The 15,273-nt window shown below is 41.9% G+C and overlaps 1 protein-coding gene across 5 annotated transcripts in view; it reads left to right on the top strand.

Moving 5' to 3' along the window:
* Positions 1 to 11,059, top strand: part of ZNF521 (zinc finger protein 521) — a 313,446-nt gene extending 302,387 nt beyond the window's left edge. For all 5 annotated transcript variants that reach the window (XM_025273511.3, XM_025273508.3, XM_025273509.3 and 2 more), the window contains one exon: positions 10,241 to 11,059. In XM_025273511.3, the coding sequence (XP_025129296.1) occupies positions 10,241 to 10,270 (30 nt within the window). In that variant the 3' untranslated portion in view covers positions 10,271 to 11,059. The remainder of the gene's footprint in view (positions 1 to 10,240) is intronic.
* Positions 11,060 to 15,273: the final 4,214 nt, after the last annotated feature.

Raw genomic sequence — 15,273 nt, 5'->3', positions numbered from 1 at the left:
TCTGTCTTCTAACCTCCGCTTCCTCATCATCACTCTAGCACCAGGCAAGTGTGACTTCTCCAAGAACTAAGCTCAGGAGGTGAGGTGCCCTTTCTCTATGATCCATGGTACCCGGTCCTCCTGTCCCTGGTGAGTGCCCTAATGGTGAGCATCTGTCTGGGCTCCACAGTCAGCCCAGCCCAGGGATTAGAACATGGGAACCGGTACCACTCACCAGTTGCTTCTTCGCAGAAGCCAGTTCAGCCGTGGAGTAGCTATAAGACCCTGAAAGTTGGCTTCAAGTCTCTGGGACTTGATTTCATCATTTATGAAATGGGATGTTGGAACAGATGCTGCTAGGAACCATTTCTTTAGTTCTGTGAGGCATCACTTACATCGCTAACGCCTGCTGTTGAATCTCGACCAGCAAATGAGGGATGGGGGCTCTGCAGTTGTTCAGAGTAGGGAGTTGTTTCCATACCTTAAATATTAATTTCCACAGCTTAATGTTTTGGTCCTTTTATACTTTATTATATTGTTAATATTTCTAAAACAGCATTGATTAAGTGTCACATGTTCCAGCTTTGTTCACTGATGGTACATGGAAGGTCTTAGTACATTGCTGAATAAGTGGATATTTTTGGAGAAATGAGTATTCATACAAGCAATGCCACTTATTATATATTTCAAACAATCCTTTTCATGATTTTTCTACCATATTTTTATTTTATTTTGTTGTTGTTGTTCAGTCACTAAGTCATGTCCAACTCTTGGTGACCCCGTGAACTGCAGCACACCAGGCTTCCCTGTCCTTCACTATCTCCCAGACTTTGCTCAAACTCATGTCCATTCAGTCAGTGATGCTAGCCAATCATCTCATCCTCTGTCGTCTCCTTCTCTTCCTGACATCCATCTTTCCCAGCATCGAGATCTTTTCCAGTGAGTCAAATTTTCGCATCGGGTGGCCCAAGTATTGGAGCTTCAGCTTCAGCATCAGTCTTTCCAATGAATATTCAGTGTTGGTTTTATGGCTGTGTCAGGTCTTAATTGTGGCATGCGTTATCTTCACTGCAATGCACAGGCTTCACTCTGCTTGTGGCGTGTGGGCTCCACAAGTTGCTCCCTGGCATGTGATATCTTAGTTCCCTAACGAAGGATCAAACCCATACATCCAGCATTGAAAGGCAGATTCTTAACCACTGGTCCACTAGGGAAATCCCTGAACATATTTTTTAAATGCCATGCAGTATAGTTCCATATGGTATATATGTGTCTCTTTTGCTGTCCTTTTTTTTTTTTTAATTTGATGGGGAACAGATGCCACTGAGACTGAAGACTAGCTTGTGTCCTCAAGCAGGCATGGCGAGTTCAGTGTGTTTTCAAAACACTGCAGGCAGTGGTCCTCAGCTGCGGGTGATTTTTTCCTCCAGGGGATATGGCAAGATCTAGAGATTTCTAAATCTTTGGGACCCCATGGACTGTAGCCCACCAGACTCTTGTCCATGGAATTCTCCAGGCAAGAATACTGGAGTGAGTAGCCATTCCCTTCTGCAGGGGATCTTCCAGACCCAGGAATCAAACCTGGGTCTCCCGCAATGCAGGCAGATTCTTTACCATTTAAAGCACCAGAGAAAATGTTTCTGGCTGTCATGACTGGAAAGGTGCCACTGGCATGTTGATGATGAAAGCCAGGGATGCTGCTAACATCCTAGAGCACAGAGGAGCAAAGACTTGTCCCTCCCAACAAGCCACTACTGCTAAGGTTGGGAAACCTGATCTCCCTGGCCTTCCATTTAATTTGTAGGAATCTCCCTCTAGAACAAAGCAACTGAATGACGAATTTTTGTATAATGACTAAGAAACTGCTTACTGAATTGTCTTTTGCGTTTCTTTGGATGAGACAGAAGAACTTTCTACTACAAATACATAATCAAGAAGGCTTCTGAACATAAACTCATAAACGTGCCAATGTCTGCCTGCTTCAGAGTTATCTCAGGCCGACCTTTTCTAGGCTTTTTTTAGCATGAATGTACAAAGGAAAAATACAAAAAAAAAAGAAAAATGTCCTTCAGTGAGGTTTATTAGAATGTGAAATTGTTTCCTCTGGGAGGTGTGATGGAAATTTCATTGCTAAGACCATTAAAAACTAGCCCAGAGTGTAAACTTCGTAGAACAAATTTTGTCCAGCAAGGGGACAAATTCAATAACCTAATAGTCCTTTTCTGTCTTTAATATCGTGTATTTTTCTGATCACTTCTGATGATGCCATTTCACCTTTTGCTTTAATATAGCTTAGTGTCACCCAGAAAATACTTTGCAATGTCAGGCGAAGCCCATGCAAACTGTTAAATGTCAAAAGAAAATGCATCAGTGTCTCTCTAAGTTCACAGTGATGACATTACCATATGAAAAAATAAAGAGGGAAATTCTGTCAGTGCAAACATGATCATAAATGCAACATTCATGGCATTAAAGAGAGAGGAAAAGTATATCATGACAGACAGTTTGGGAAATTCCATTGCTGTTTATCAAAATACAAGAGCAGACTTCATTTTAGTAAATTCTACCAAAGTGAAAACTGTGAGTCAGCCACCCCCAGTCATGAAAATCCATTTTATGAATATAGTTTTTACTTTGGGAAACATTATATATTTGTCTTTTAAAGAATATTCATTAAAAGTACATTGTTGTTATTGTTTATTTGCTAAGTCGTGTCTGACTCTGTTTGCAACCCCATGGACTGTAGCCTGCCAGGCTCCTCTGTCCATGGGATTTCTCAGGCAAGAGTACTGGAATGGGTTGCTATTTCCTTCTCTAGGGGATCTTCCCAACCCAGGAATCGAACCAGCATCTCCTGCACTGGCAGGCAAATTCTTTACCACTGAGCCACCAAAATGTATCTCCCCAAAATGCACATGCCCATGTATAGGTTCCTGATCTTTACCAGGTAGGGACCATGAAAACACAATTACCCCAGATTTCCCCAGCTAAAAAGTAATATAATTTGTGGACAAGAGAAACCTTGGGATGGTGAAACGGAGTCTAATTGGTATTGTGGATGATTTGGGTGATTTTTTAGAACATTCTAATGGTACTTACAGAGCTGAAGTCATTCACTTTTAATTAATTTAAAACTATGAGTCCTTTTTGTAATTGTGTGGACTTTGAAAATGTTAATTTATCGCCTTCACAAATCCCGTTAACCTTATCAAGATGTTTAAAGGCTGCCCTTCGCCATTGTATTTTTTTCTCTAACCAGTGAGGGGAGATCACCCAACATCTTCTCTCCATGAGCTGGCTACGCTCTTAAAACTGTTTTACTAGCAAACAAAGTTGGGAATGGAAAAAAGAGAGAGGGTGGAAATGTAAAAATCTTGATTAGAAAGTATAATTTAATAGAACATGTATCGAACCAAATGTATTGATTAATGTAGAAGATATAGTACTTATATTGATTCAAACCAGAGATTTAGTACTAAAAGCTCTGAGCCAAAAAGCTGTTGCAGATTGCTACAAAAGTCAGTTTAATGCTGTCCTTGAGAGTGCCTTCACAAAGAATTTCTTCTAATGTTTGAGGACTAGGTAGAATGCGGTATATGTCAGTTTGATCCCGGAGGGTTTTATTTTGTACTCTAATAGCTGTTACGAGCCTACATTATATCCAAGGAGTAATTTTCCTTAGGGGTGCCCAGCTCGCTTTGTGTCAATATTCTAGCATTTTAAGTCACGTACAGTATATGCTTCTGGGAACAGGGAAGGAGCCAGCCAGACTCATAATGGTCTGCATTCATTAATAAAGGCAGAGGCTTCTGTCCCTCCATCGCCCACTACAGGGAGGCTTCTTTGGCCTTCAGGGACCCGAGCAGACACATTTAAAGAAAGCTTTATTTTGAGTGGGCAGGAGATGAAATGTAGGACTTGCAGGCATTTCTGAAGTCAGCTATATGCCCGAGCACAGGGGTGACCTTAATGGGTCAAAGAAGAATGCAGGTCAAAAGACTTATTATCCAGCCTGTTGGAAACCAATTGCTTTTGTTTAAAAAAAAATAAAAAATAAAGCAGTAGTGCTTAAAGGTGGATAATAATGTAGAATTCTGTTTGCAGCCTGTAACTGCACGACTGTGTTTGTGTCCTGGGATACGCTTCTAGAAAAATAAGAGCGTACAGACTATGATAGTGTTTGCAGATAAAGGTCCAACCCCGGTGATAAAAGGAAGGGTAATATAATTAGTTAATCAGCAATGATTGATTACGGATGTTTGCGTTCTTCAACTAAAGAAAAAACAACATGCTGCCTTGGCGCTGTCACCATCTGTTGAAAGAAACAGCTACATTTAATCTTTCTATTTCTTTTATTTCTTGCCGCCTTGCATTGTTGCAAAGCCACAATTGCCTCCTATTTCCTCTGGTTGGAAAACATCTCATTTAAATTGAGTACAACTCCAGTTTAAATTTGGGATTCTAATGGCGTGGTGAATTAGTGGAAAGCTTGTTATTATTTTTTTTTTTTTCCTTCCTTTTTAAAATGGCTCTTTTTCTTAGTTTTAAAAGCTTTTCAGAATTTGAGACAAAGGGCTATAAATAGACAAGTCACAGTAAAAATGATTAACATCTTTGAATCAACAGATCTCACAAAACTTCCATTTAGACATAGTTTTTATTTTTATGACTATTGCTACTTAATATTTTGTTGATGCCAACAGAAGGCTCCAAAGCACAGACTATGAGACACCGTCTCTTCCAAAATACTGGCCAAGCGAGGGTGATCCATGAGCGCCACTTTTGGGGTGGGGACTTAATTTTTCCACCCTGGGAAGGTAGATGGCCCCTGGTTTTCCTCTGGAGCTTAACTTCATCATTGTTATAGGTGCACATATTCAAATTCACATCAAGATCTCAGGCAAATGGGATAGTTTGGCCAAGGTGAATAGTTACAGGGGATCGTGGGTTTTTATTTTTATTTAAAAATATTTTGCTTGGATTGCATTTTAAATAGGATTAAACCGTTTGACCAGTAAATGTGGTTAGCTCTCAGAAAGAGAGAGGCTGAATTAATCATGTGTTAGCGTGCCAAGCCCAAAATGAGAATTCCAGTCTTGTAAAATGAAAGGCATCTCATATTTTAAAAAGAAATTCATAGTGCTAGAAGGGAATTTTTAAGGTCCTCATCTGTTTTTTAGCTTTCTAAGTTTAATTTCAGGTTTTAGAGGAGAAAAAGAACAAACTCCTTCCAAATGGGGCCCTTTACAGTAAAGAGAGTGGGGTTTTTGGTGTTCTTTTTGTTTTAAACCTGGCTATTAAGGTATCATACGTAGATGGATTGTCTTTAAAGCTTTAAGGTGTGTTGTGAATTTAATTTTTTTTAACACAAACCCCTCTCGTGTAAAACAACTGTTCATAACTGGGATTAATGGTTTGCAATTTTCAGTTACTTAGACATGGGGTCTCCAAGAGATGGCTTTTTGCAGAGTAGAATATGGCTCTCTGTGGGATTACAGAACTTTTCTTCTCTCCCTACTTCCTTTTCTGTCATCACCCCTCCCCACCGGCGTCGATGCTGCACTGATGTTCTCCTCGATTATGTAAAACACTTTCCCTTCATTGGAACAGATATTTTTTCTCATAACCTGTCATTGCATTAAAGTACTTTGGGGACTGTGAATTGCTGTGTAAAATTGGTGAGATTACCCACTGCTTTGTTCTAGTGTAGTGGTTTCCTCCAGACCTGAAGAGCAGAAAACTCTTACAAGAGAAGGCGACTCGAGGATGGCCCGGCAGCATTTTCTCTGCTCTGCTTGTCCCTGTCCCTGTTCTTGCTGCGGGGGTTCACAGCGGGCTCTGTGGTGTGGCTGGCCTGGCGAGGAGCACCAAGCACCAGGCACCTGCCCTCTCCTTGGGCTTAGCACTTCTCTGGTCTCTGTTTCCTCCTTCCCACTCACTTCTTGTCTCCCTTTCTGAAAACCTTTGTGATTTTAAAAACACACCCAATTAGGCAGAGGGCTCCCAAGAAGCAACTTCTTGTTTCTCTTATGGGTGGATCTTCAGTGAAGTCTGGAGATGAACACGCTGTCTTTCTCTCCAACCCCTAATCTCCAACCTGTGCAGCTCAGACACCCATTCCTTCTTCCAGAAAATGAAATCAGGTCATTCATATTTTCAGTGACTCAAAGTACTATATGGGGGAGGGGAAGTCACATCTCAGGGATCCTCCAAGATGGTGAGGACAAACCCTTGAGGACTGGATCAGAATCACCTGAGCTTTTTGTTTGTTTTGTTTTCCATGCAAATATGCCACATTTCCCTGCTTCCCAGGTGGCGCAGTGGTAAAGAATACGCCTGCCAATGCAGGAGACCTAAGAGACCCGGTTTCTATCCCTCGGTTGGAAAGATTCCCTGGAGAAAGACATGGCAACCCATTCCAGTATTTTTGCCTGGGAAATTCCATGGACAGAGGAGCCCGGTGGGCTACAGTCCAATGGGTTGCAAAGAGTCAGACACGACTGAACACACACACCTATTTCTCACCTTGAGAATCACTGACAGTGGTAAATGCCATGCCTAGGGACGGGGGTTGGGGGTGGGGAACCCTGTTCTCCCCTTCAGCCAATTTGGAAGAAAAAAGAGAAAGACTGACAATGAATGACCTCAGTGGTATGCAGGTATCTCCCCACCGAGAGAACTTTCTGCCGTCACCATATTTCATGCCAGATTTCCCATTTAGACGTTATTTATATTGCAGCTCCTTATTTTTGTTGAAGCTTGCATTTCACAAGCCCTACCCTTGTCCTTCTCTCCGATGATTTATATTCTTCTCTCTTAATATGCAAAGCATAAATCCTTTATAGTAGCAACTTCAATCTGTTGCAGTAAGTGATTCATATGTAGTTGTTCATTTCTTTGCACCTCTGAAGAGACGTGTATAGCTTTGGTTTAGGATGAAAGCATCCAAGAAACAACTGTTGCCAACTATTGTGGCCAATTTGGGTTAGATTTCTGTTTTGCAGTTTCTCAGTATAGATAGAAGAACACTGGAGAGATTGTAATATACCTTTCTTCATTAACCTCCACAATTCAATTGAACGTTGAATGTCTGTAGTAAGCACTCCATTGTTTAACATTTGTTTAGTTATTTGGCTTCACCGAGTCTTAGTTGTGGTATGCGGAATCACTGATTGCAGCATGAGGGATCTAGTTCCCTGACCAGGGATCGAGCCCTGGACCCCCTGCTTTGGGACTGCCACTGAACTGCCGGGGACATTGCTAAATATCTTTAAATAATGTTAATAATTTTATTTTACTTTGATTTTAAAAATCACACATCCTCCTGTCAAAGTTCTACCATTTAGATCACTATTGTCTCAGCTTCTTGTACTTATTTTCTTAATTTTTTAAATTAAAACTTTCTGTAAGATCAGTCTTGACTGTGAGATATCAAAATGTATGAGAAAGTTTAGACAGATCATTTTGAGTAATTGAATGTTTTCATTGTTTATAACCTCTTTGATCATAATTATGTTGATATTTAAGGGGATAGCAATGTTTTCTTAGTCTCATCAGTTTTTTTAAATTATCCTTTATGTCTACATTTGGAGAAAAATAATTTGTAGAACTATTTATTTAGAATCAATACAAAGGAAAAAAAGTGAAAGTGACGCTATGGATGGTAACCTGCCAGACTCCTCTGTCCATGGAGTTCTGCCTGTGATACAGGAGAACCAGGTTCGATCCCCAGGTCAGGAAGATCCCCTGGAGAAGGGAATGGCTAGTGTTCTTGCCTGGAGAATTTGATGGAACGAGGAGCCTGGCAGGCTATAGTCCATGGGGTTGCAAAGCATCACACATGACTAAGCGATTAACACTTCATTTTCACTTTTTTCCTTTGTATTGATTCTAAATATATACTTCTGCAAATTATTTTTCTCCAATAGGCAGACATAAAGGATCATCAAAATACCAGTGAGACTAAGAAACATTACTATCCCCTTAAGTATCAATGTAATTATGATCAAAGGAGTTATAAACAATAAAAACATTCAAAGTGCATTGTCTAAATTTTCTCATACATTTTGCTATCTCAGAGTCAAGCCCAATCTTACAGAAAATTTTTTTACTACCCTTTATATCTGCCTATTGGAGAAAAATAATTTGCACAAATTTAGAATATTTGCACAAATTTTGCAAAATATAATTTGCACAAATTTTGCACTGTTTAGAATCAATGCAAAGAAAAAAAAAAAGAGTTGGCATAAAACTGGTCTGCTCCTGTATGGACTTTAAGGCTAATATCGTTAAAAGAAGAATAAAAAAATCCAGCTCATCTTTCACTAAATTAATAAAAATGGTTATGTTTTAAATAAAGGTGAGTGAAATAAAGTCCTCATTATTTGTTGTCCATTTTCTTATAAACTGGACTTAGTTTGAAATAGGGAACAGAAGACCTGGGTCATCTTCACAAGACCCCTGTCTCCCTCACTGGTGCTATAAGCCCCAGCTGGGCAACGCAAAGCAGCCAAGCCTCTGGCCTTTCACCCTCTACTCACTGGGCAGGCGTTTGGCTAGTTTCCTGGGGAAATGAAAAGATAACAAAGATCTCAAAGACAAAGACCTCTGCTGAAAATTTTCCATAGCTCCTCCTCACCCACAAGACCAAGTCTGAACTCCTTGGCCAGGTACAGAAGGCTCTTCAGAATCTGGCCCCAAACTTCTCTCTACCTTCATTTCTCATCCACACTCTTGGTTCTGGACACTCAAGAAGATTCCAGCCAATCTGAATGAGCTGCAGGTCCACAAACCTACTTTGTATATTCTTGCTTCGTAGCCTTTACCCATGAGGGTCTTTGGCCTGGAGCACCCGCCCTGCATCCCAAATGCCTCTTTGTGTTTCCAGCCTCAACTAAAATGTCCTAAGCTAGGTCCAATGCCTTCCCCAAAGGCCAGGCCAGGTTAGGTGTGTGTGATATTCCTGTGGTCATTTCTAATATATTCCCATGAGGTGGCTTTTTCATTATGTGCCTATGTGACTTTCTTGAGTCCATGAGCACTCTGAAAATGTGAAGGTGCAGACCATCCTTCTCCTTCCAGTGGCCCTTGCCTAGCTGGCCATTCATTTGGCCGGATCCTCTTTGCCAAGTGCTGTGATGCTGGGGCCTGTGGCTGGTGGTGATGCAAGCATTCAAGAGCTGCTTGTGAAGGAATGAATAAGTGGATGAAGACCAGAATTACGGACACAGGAAGAGAGCCAGAACTGCAGATAACCAGAAGACAAGACCTCAGCTGCATATGATATAAGCAGTCAGAGACAGGGGAAGTGGTCTTAGATGGGATGAGCGTGGAAGTGGTCATACTTGGGGACAGATCTCAAGATTCTGATCAGAAGGGATGGGGGGAGGGGGTCGACGGTGAGAGGTGGGAAAACACTGCTCACGGAAGGTGCAGGTGGGGTCATCTCCAGGTGTTTGCTCTGAATGAATGTCATTTGGGTGTGTGAGCATCCTCCATGCAGGCCACAGGTCCAGGTCCGGAGCCCGCCCACCCAGTGTTCCCCCTCTGGACCTGGCTTGTGGTTATAAGTTGCCCGAAAGCCCAGTTTCCCGCTCACAGTTTGGAACCAGGATGTTGCCTCAGGAAGGGGACGTGCTGTGTGGATGAAGGGGACACCACCAAAGTACAACAAAGACTGTGCCTACTGGGGACTGGAGGGGGCTGGTTTCAGGCTGCTGTGATCTGCTCCTGCACCAGGTGGGGACCCAACCCCGAGCCCACCCCCAGGAACAGAGCTGGAGATGTTTCCTGCCCCATTTGTCAGGTGTTGGCCAGGCAGCTCTTTTCCATAAAATCTATATTTAGGGATGGATAGGGTCTCTGTTGTTAAGATGTTCTAAGCATGAGTAGAACAAAAGCATCTGTAATCAATGGAAATAATGCACAGATAAATGCAACTGTTAAAATAGTGTTACCCTGGTGTTTGAAAAGAGGCGTATGCTGATAAGAGATGGTGGAAGGTGAGGGGGATCTTCTGGGGAGTGAAGCAGAGTCAGAGAAAGGGAAGACCCCCCCTGGCCCCACCCCACCCCCCCTCCTGGCTCCCACTGGGGGTGGGGAGAAGCCAGGCCCCCCCAACCCCGAGGCCCCATTCTTCCGGACCCAGAAACAGTTTTCAGGCCATTGTAAATCAACGAGCATTACTAGATACTTGGTTTGATGAAAATGTGATCACTTAAGGGTTTTCTCTCCCCACACCCCGTTTTCTTTCTCATTACAGAACCACACGATGACCCAACACAGCAGCTAGTGCAAGCAGCGTGTCTCAAGGAGAATGACTTCTGTGGCACAAAAAGGGAACATGTTTTACTCTTTGCACGAAACTTTCATTGTTAATGTATATTATTCAGAAACATTGTATTGTACCATAAAACTTGTATTATCAAAACTGTTGGATGTTCATGTGTTTGAACTTTTGAGCACCGGATAGACCCCCTGTATATAAAGTGTCTCACATGTATTATGTCGTCTGATACTAAAATGGTCTTATAAAGACAAGTGGACTTGGGCCCTATTCAGGCAAGATTTAAAAAAAAAAAAAAAGAATGTGAGCAAAATGGCTTAAGAGAAAGTATTTTCAAGGAAGACAGATTAAAACAACCCGGTTACACGTGAGACTATATTTGGACTTCCTTTTCTTAACACTTAAGCCTAGAATTTCTCTTTTTTGGTATATCAACGGTTAAACCCAAGACTATTTTTTATTGCTGAAGATTCTTGCAAAAAACCATGAAGAGATGTTCTCACAGAACCCCACAGCTGGGTAAGGCCCGTATATATATTTGTAAGCCTTGCAATGTGACAGGTAGCATCACTATATATGCAATAGTTGTTATGTAGACTGTCAAAGAATTTTTTTTTCCTGGATACATTTTGAAGCTTTGAGTGTTCAAGGTTTTCCTTAATGATTTCACACAGCCAAATTCTTGAATCAGTTGAACTAACCTGTATGTTACTGTTATTAATGTTTACTCTGCGGTCTGAACCTGGAGATTACTGGAATTGTTTTCCAAGAGGAAATAAATTCAGTTTACCATTAGGTATGAGTGTATGTGTGTGTTTTCTTTTTCTAGTTACGTTGCCATTAAAAAAAAATCTAATTGCACCCCTGGAAATGAGTTCTGCTCTTGAGAATATCCCAGGCACAACCTCAGTCATATTTAACCTTTCCACACTAGGCCAAAAGCACCTAGGAGGAGATTCATCACATGGCACAGAGAAGGCATCAGACCTAAAGTACTCATTCCTCTCACAGATCCTAGTAGGTCACATTGTACTGGAGGATTTTGACATCACAGATGGATGTGATGGCTGTTTTCTGCATAATTTGCAGCCCAATTCATGTCATGCTGTGCAAATCTGAACTCAAAGTAGATGGCTGCAATTTGAGAGGCAGTTTGGCTTATGTGTACTTAAGAAGCAGCTTTGTTCATTCAGAAGACAAAGCACAGAGCAGGGAGCCGGGAGCCTGTAAGCGTCGCGCTGGCCTGGAGTACGGACTCTCGGTGTGGTCTTCTGCACAGCACCCACCTCCAGGCCTCGGTCCCCTAGCCCAGGGAGGTGACATGGGTTGGTCATCAGCCTCCAAACAGGCACGGGGGTGTCTCCGCAAGATCGCTGATACCACACCACAGCTTGCCACAAAATGGTGAATGAGGAGGTGCTCTCGAATGTCAGAGGCTTTTTTGAGGGAGACAGAAGAGAATCGCCATGTATACATTGAGCCCTGATATATCTTGACTCAAAATCGGTGAGTATAGACTTGATATTAGTGGGCAGCTATCTTCCACCTCCTGCTTCAAATACTTCACCCACTGGGACTCTTTCACCCTCTTTGAAACTCTGACAACCTCAAGCAATTCTTTAAACCTTAAACAAGCGAGAATCTTCATAACAGTTTTTTTGATCAGGAAACTAATGTATGGACTTATTCGTTTTATTATGACCAGCTGTCACGAGGGGAACCATGAATAAAACCCAGATACCAGGTATAAGCCTCACTCCATAATCTGTGTCAAACCTTAACCTCCATAAGGATCACCTGGAGGGCTTGTTACTTCACAGGGTGCTGACCGGACACCCAGAATTGCTGAGTCAGTAGACCTGGGGTGGAGTTTAAGAGCTGACAGTTTTAGGATGTACCCAGCTGGGAGCTCCTGTTCCTGATGTAGGGGCCACAGCTGCTCTACCCCATTTTCAAATGAGTGCAGAATAACCAAATTGAGTGAGAATAACCATGCAGAGTGCCAGCAAATTATGCTACTTATTTTGTTTCCAATAAAAAGACAGTTTGGTCAGATTTTAGGATCACTTAGAAACAAGTACCTCCTGGTGATTAATGTACATGTGGGCTTGCCAGAAGGTATCATGCGCATGTGTTTAGTTTTTTAATGCTAGGAAAATCTACATCTATACATTTCACAATGGATTGCCAGCATGCTATTTAATTAAAAAGCTTTTTCACCAGCTACATAAATAATGAAGTATGCTGAGAATATGCAAGTGCATTCATAATTAAAATACTCTGCTATATTTAAAAAAATTAAGATCTCTGGTCTATTCAAAGATTTTGCATTTAAAATGAAATAGCCACACTTAATGCTGATTTTTTATAAGCTTTGAAACCTTGGGTTATTAATGAGTGGGTTATATTTTACTAAAGGGAAGCTGCTCTTCATTCATGAAAAGGAAAGCAGGTGATGGTATTTATCCAGGGATGAAGCCCAAGTTGCCTTTAACAACATCACCTCTGAGACTTTCCAAGCTCCTGGTAAACAGCAGGGGTTGGACTTCATAAGACGCAATGGAGACTGAGGCTTATCATTCTAGAGGCCATCACACGGCTGGCCATTGAGTTCTTTCAATACAAGCATGGTTCAGTCACTTCCCAGACAAAGCCGGAGGCCAAAGAAATTGACTCATTACCCCTTGGCCTGGCTGATCCTCCAGTGACAAAGTCGTTCAAATTCAGCAGGCTCTTCTTTATAACCAACCATTCTTTGGGTCATAAATACTGAACAGTGCATGGAACAGTCATTCCCTCCTGCTTGTTACCTTGTTTATGTTTATTTCCTGCTTCATGCCGTAAGAATATAAGGCTACTTAAGATTAACACAACGTTAACAGGAAAAGCATCATCTTGGGACTTCTCTGGTGGTCCAGTGGATAAGAATCTGCCTGCCAATGCAGGGGAACACGGGTTTAACCCCTGGTTCAGGAAGATCCCACGTGCTACAAAGCAACTAAGTCCATGCACCCCAACTACGGAGCTCATGTTCTGCAACAAGAGAAGCCACTGCAATGAGAATCCCGAGCTCTGCAAAGAAGAGTAACCCCCACTTGCCATAACTAGAGAAAGCCCATGCAGAGCAATGGACTCAGCACAGCCATAAATAAATAATTTTTTAAAAGCAGCATCTTACAGAACGGTGAAAACACAGTAGAGTGATTGGCTTGTTTTCTGCTTTAATTTTGCTTTGAATGCATTCTTACATTGGCTTTGAGGTTCCTGATAGCAAAGGAAAAAACAACAGAAAGAAAGGATTATACCGGTTCCTTATGAAAGTTTTTTTCCCTAACACTTAATTCCCAAAGAAATTTCGCAATGGCTTTCTATGCAGTCTAGTGGCCAACACGATGCCCAGTGTTCCTGACCTAATTTTATGACCTCATGCAGTGGCTGTCATCTGGAGGAATGTGGCTTCATCTATAGGCAGAGGCCAGAGATGCTGCTAAATATCCTGCAATTCACAGGACGGGTCCCCAGAACAAGGAATTAACAGCTGCCAAAGATCAACAGTGCCAATGCTGAGAAACGGGTCTAATGTAAAGTGTTCTGATTGTTCAAGGAACTTTTTACGTTAGCATCATCTAGAAAACTTTTAAAAAATCTATTACGGGCAAGATTCATATATATGTATGTTTATATTTATATGCCACATGTATACACATATATGTGTTGTATATGTGTGTGTGATATATATCACACATATGTATATATGTGGCATATATATACATGTGTATATGTGGCATATATACATATATGAGATATATATATATATACACACACACACACACACACACACACACACACACACAGACACACCACACTGTGCCTTGTGGAATCTTAGTTCCCTGACCAGGGATTCAACCCCCTGAGCCCCGGCAGTGAAAACACCAAGTCCTAACCACTGCACCAACAGGGACTTCCCCTGAAAAACTCTATTCCTGAATCCCACCACTAGAGAAGCAGACTTAATTGGTCTAGAGTGCAAACGTGCCCCAGGTGACCTAGTGTAGCCGTGTTTGAGACCCACTGGGCCAGACTAACATTCTCACTTAAGTATACTGGGCTCAAGACTAGAAATATGCAAATAGCATCCTAGGAGCAGAGACATATGGGCCTCACACACTTTTTCTTCAGCGTTACTTTTTATAACTGGGCATGTAATGATTATTTTAAGAAGACTAAGCGGTAGCAAGTTTCAGAACGAGGGGAAAGGGGGGAAATGACCCAGAAGCCCACCACCCTTACACCTGCATCCAGGATTACAAGTTAATGAGTGAGAAACCTGGCCCAGGGGGACTCAGGGCACCCAGAAAGCAAGCCCCCCATCAGCTGCCTCCACTGCTGCCTGGAGGAAAGGCAGCCTGCCGAGGCCAGATTGCCCAGTATCTTAGGAGAAGCCAGCGATCCGGGTGGTGAGGTGCCATGTGCCAGTTTCTAAATGTTGGCAGCCTACTCCGTTTGTTATTCAAACTCTGCTGACCCCCGCTGTGCAGGCCATATGAGATAGACTTTCAGGCCAGGCCCCGCTCCTGGATTGCCAGTTTTGACCTTCAGCATCAAGTATTATTTTCTTCCCAATTGTTTTCATGCCAGACTATTTAAAGTGTTCGTTTAAAATAATTACACAGTTTGTGTATTGTAAGCATCATATGCCATTTTGATATTGCTTTGTGGCCTTCATAATTCTATTGCTTCAGGTGGAGCAGTAATCTGCCAAATGGATGTATTCTATATAAGCCCGCCCTTGTTCCCAGATATTTCAATTTCAGATGGATTTTGTTTGTTTGTTGAATGATGAAGGATTAAAAATAGTATAAAGTCAATAGTTTCTTCTGAAAGCCAGATATGCTATATTCTCTGTTGCTAATGGAGGCCAGGTTAGCTGCTTTGGAAATCATGCAAACAGGTGATAAGGTTGACATTCTACTTTGGAAGTTGATAGGCTCCCCCGGTGGCGCTAGTGG

This window comes from Bubalus bubalis, chromosome 22 (genome assembly GCF_019923935.1).
Source record: "Bubalus bubalis isolate 160015118507 breed Murrah chromosome 22, NDDB_SH_1, whole genome shotgun sequence".
Taxonomy (NCBI): Eukaryota; Metazoa; Chordata; class Mammalia; order Artiodactyla; family Bovidae; genus Bubalus; species Bubalus bubalis.
This window is presented reverse-complemented; position numbering and strand designations above follow the sequence as displayed.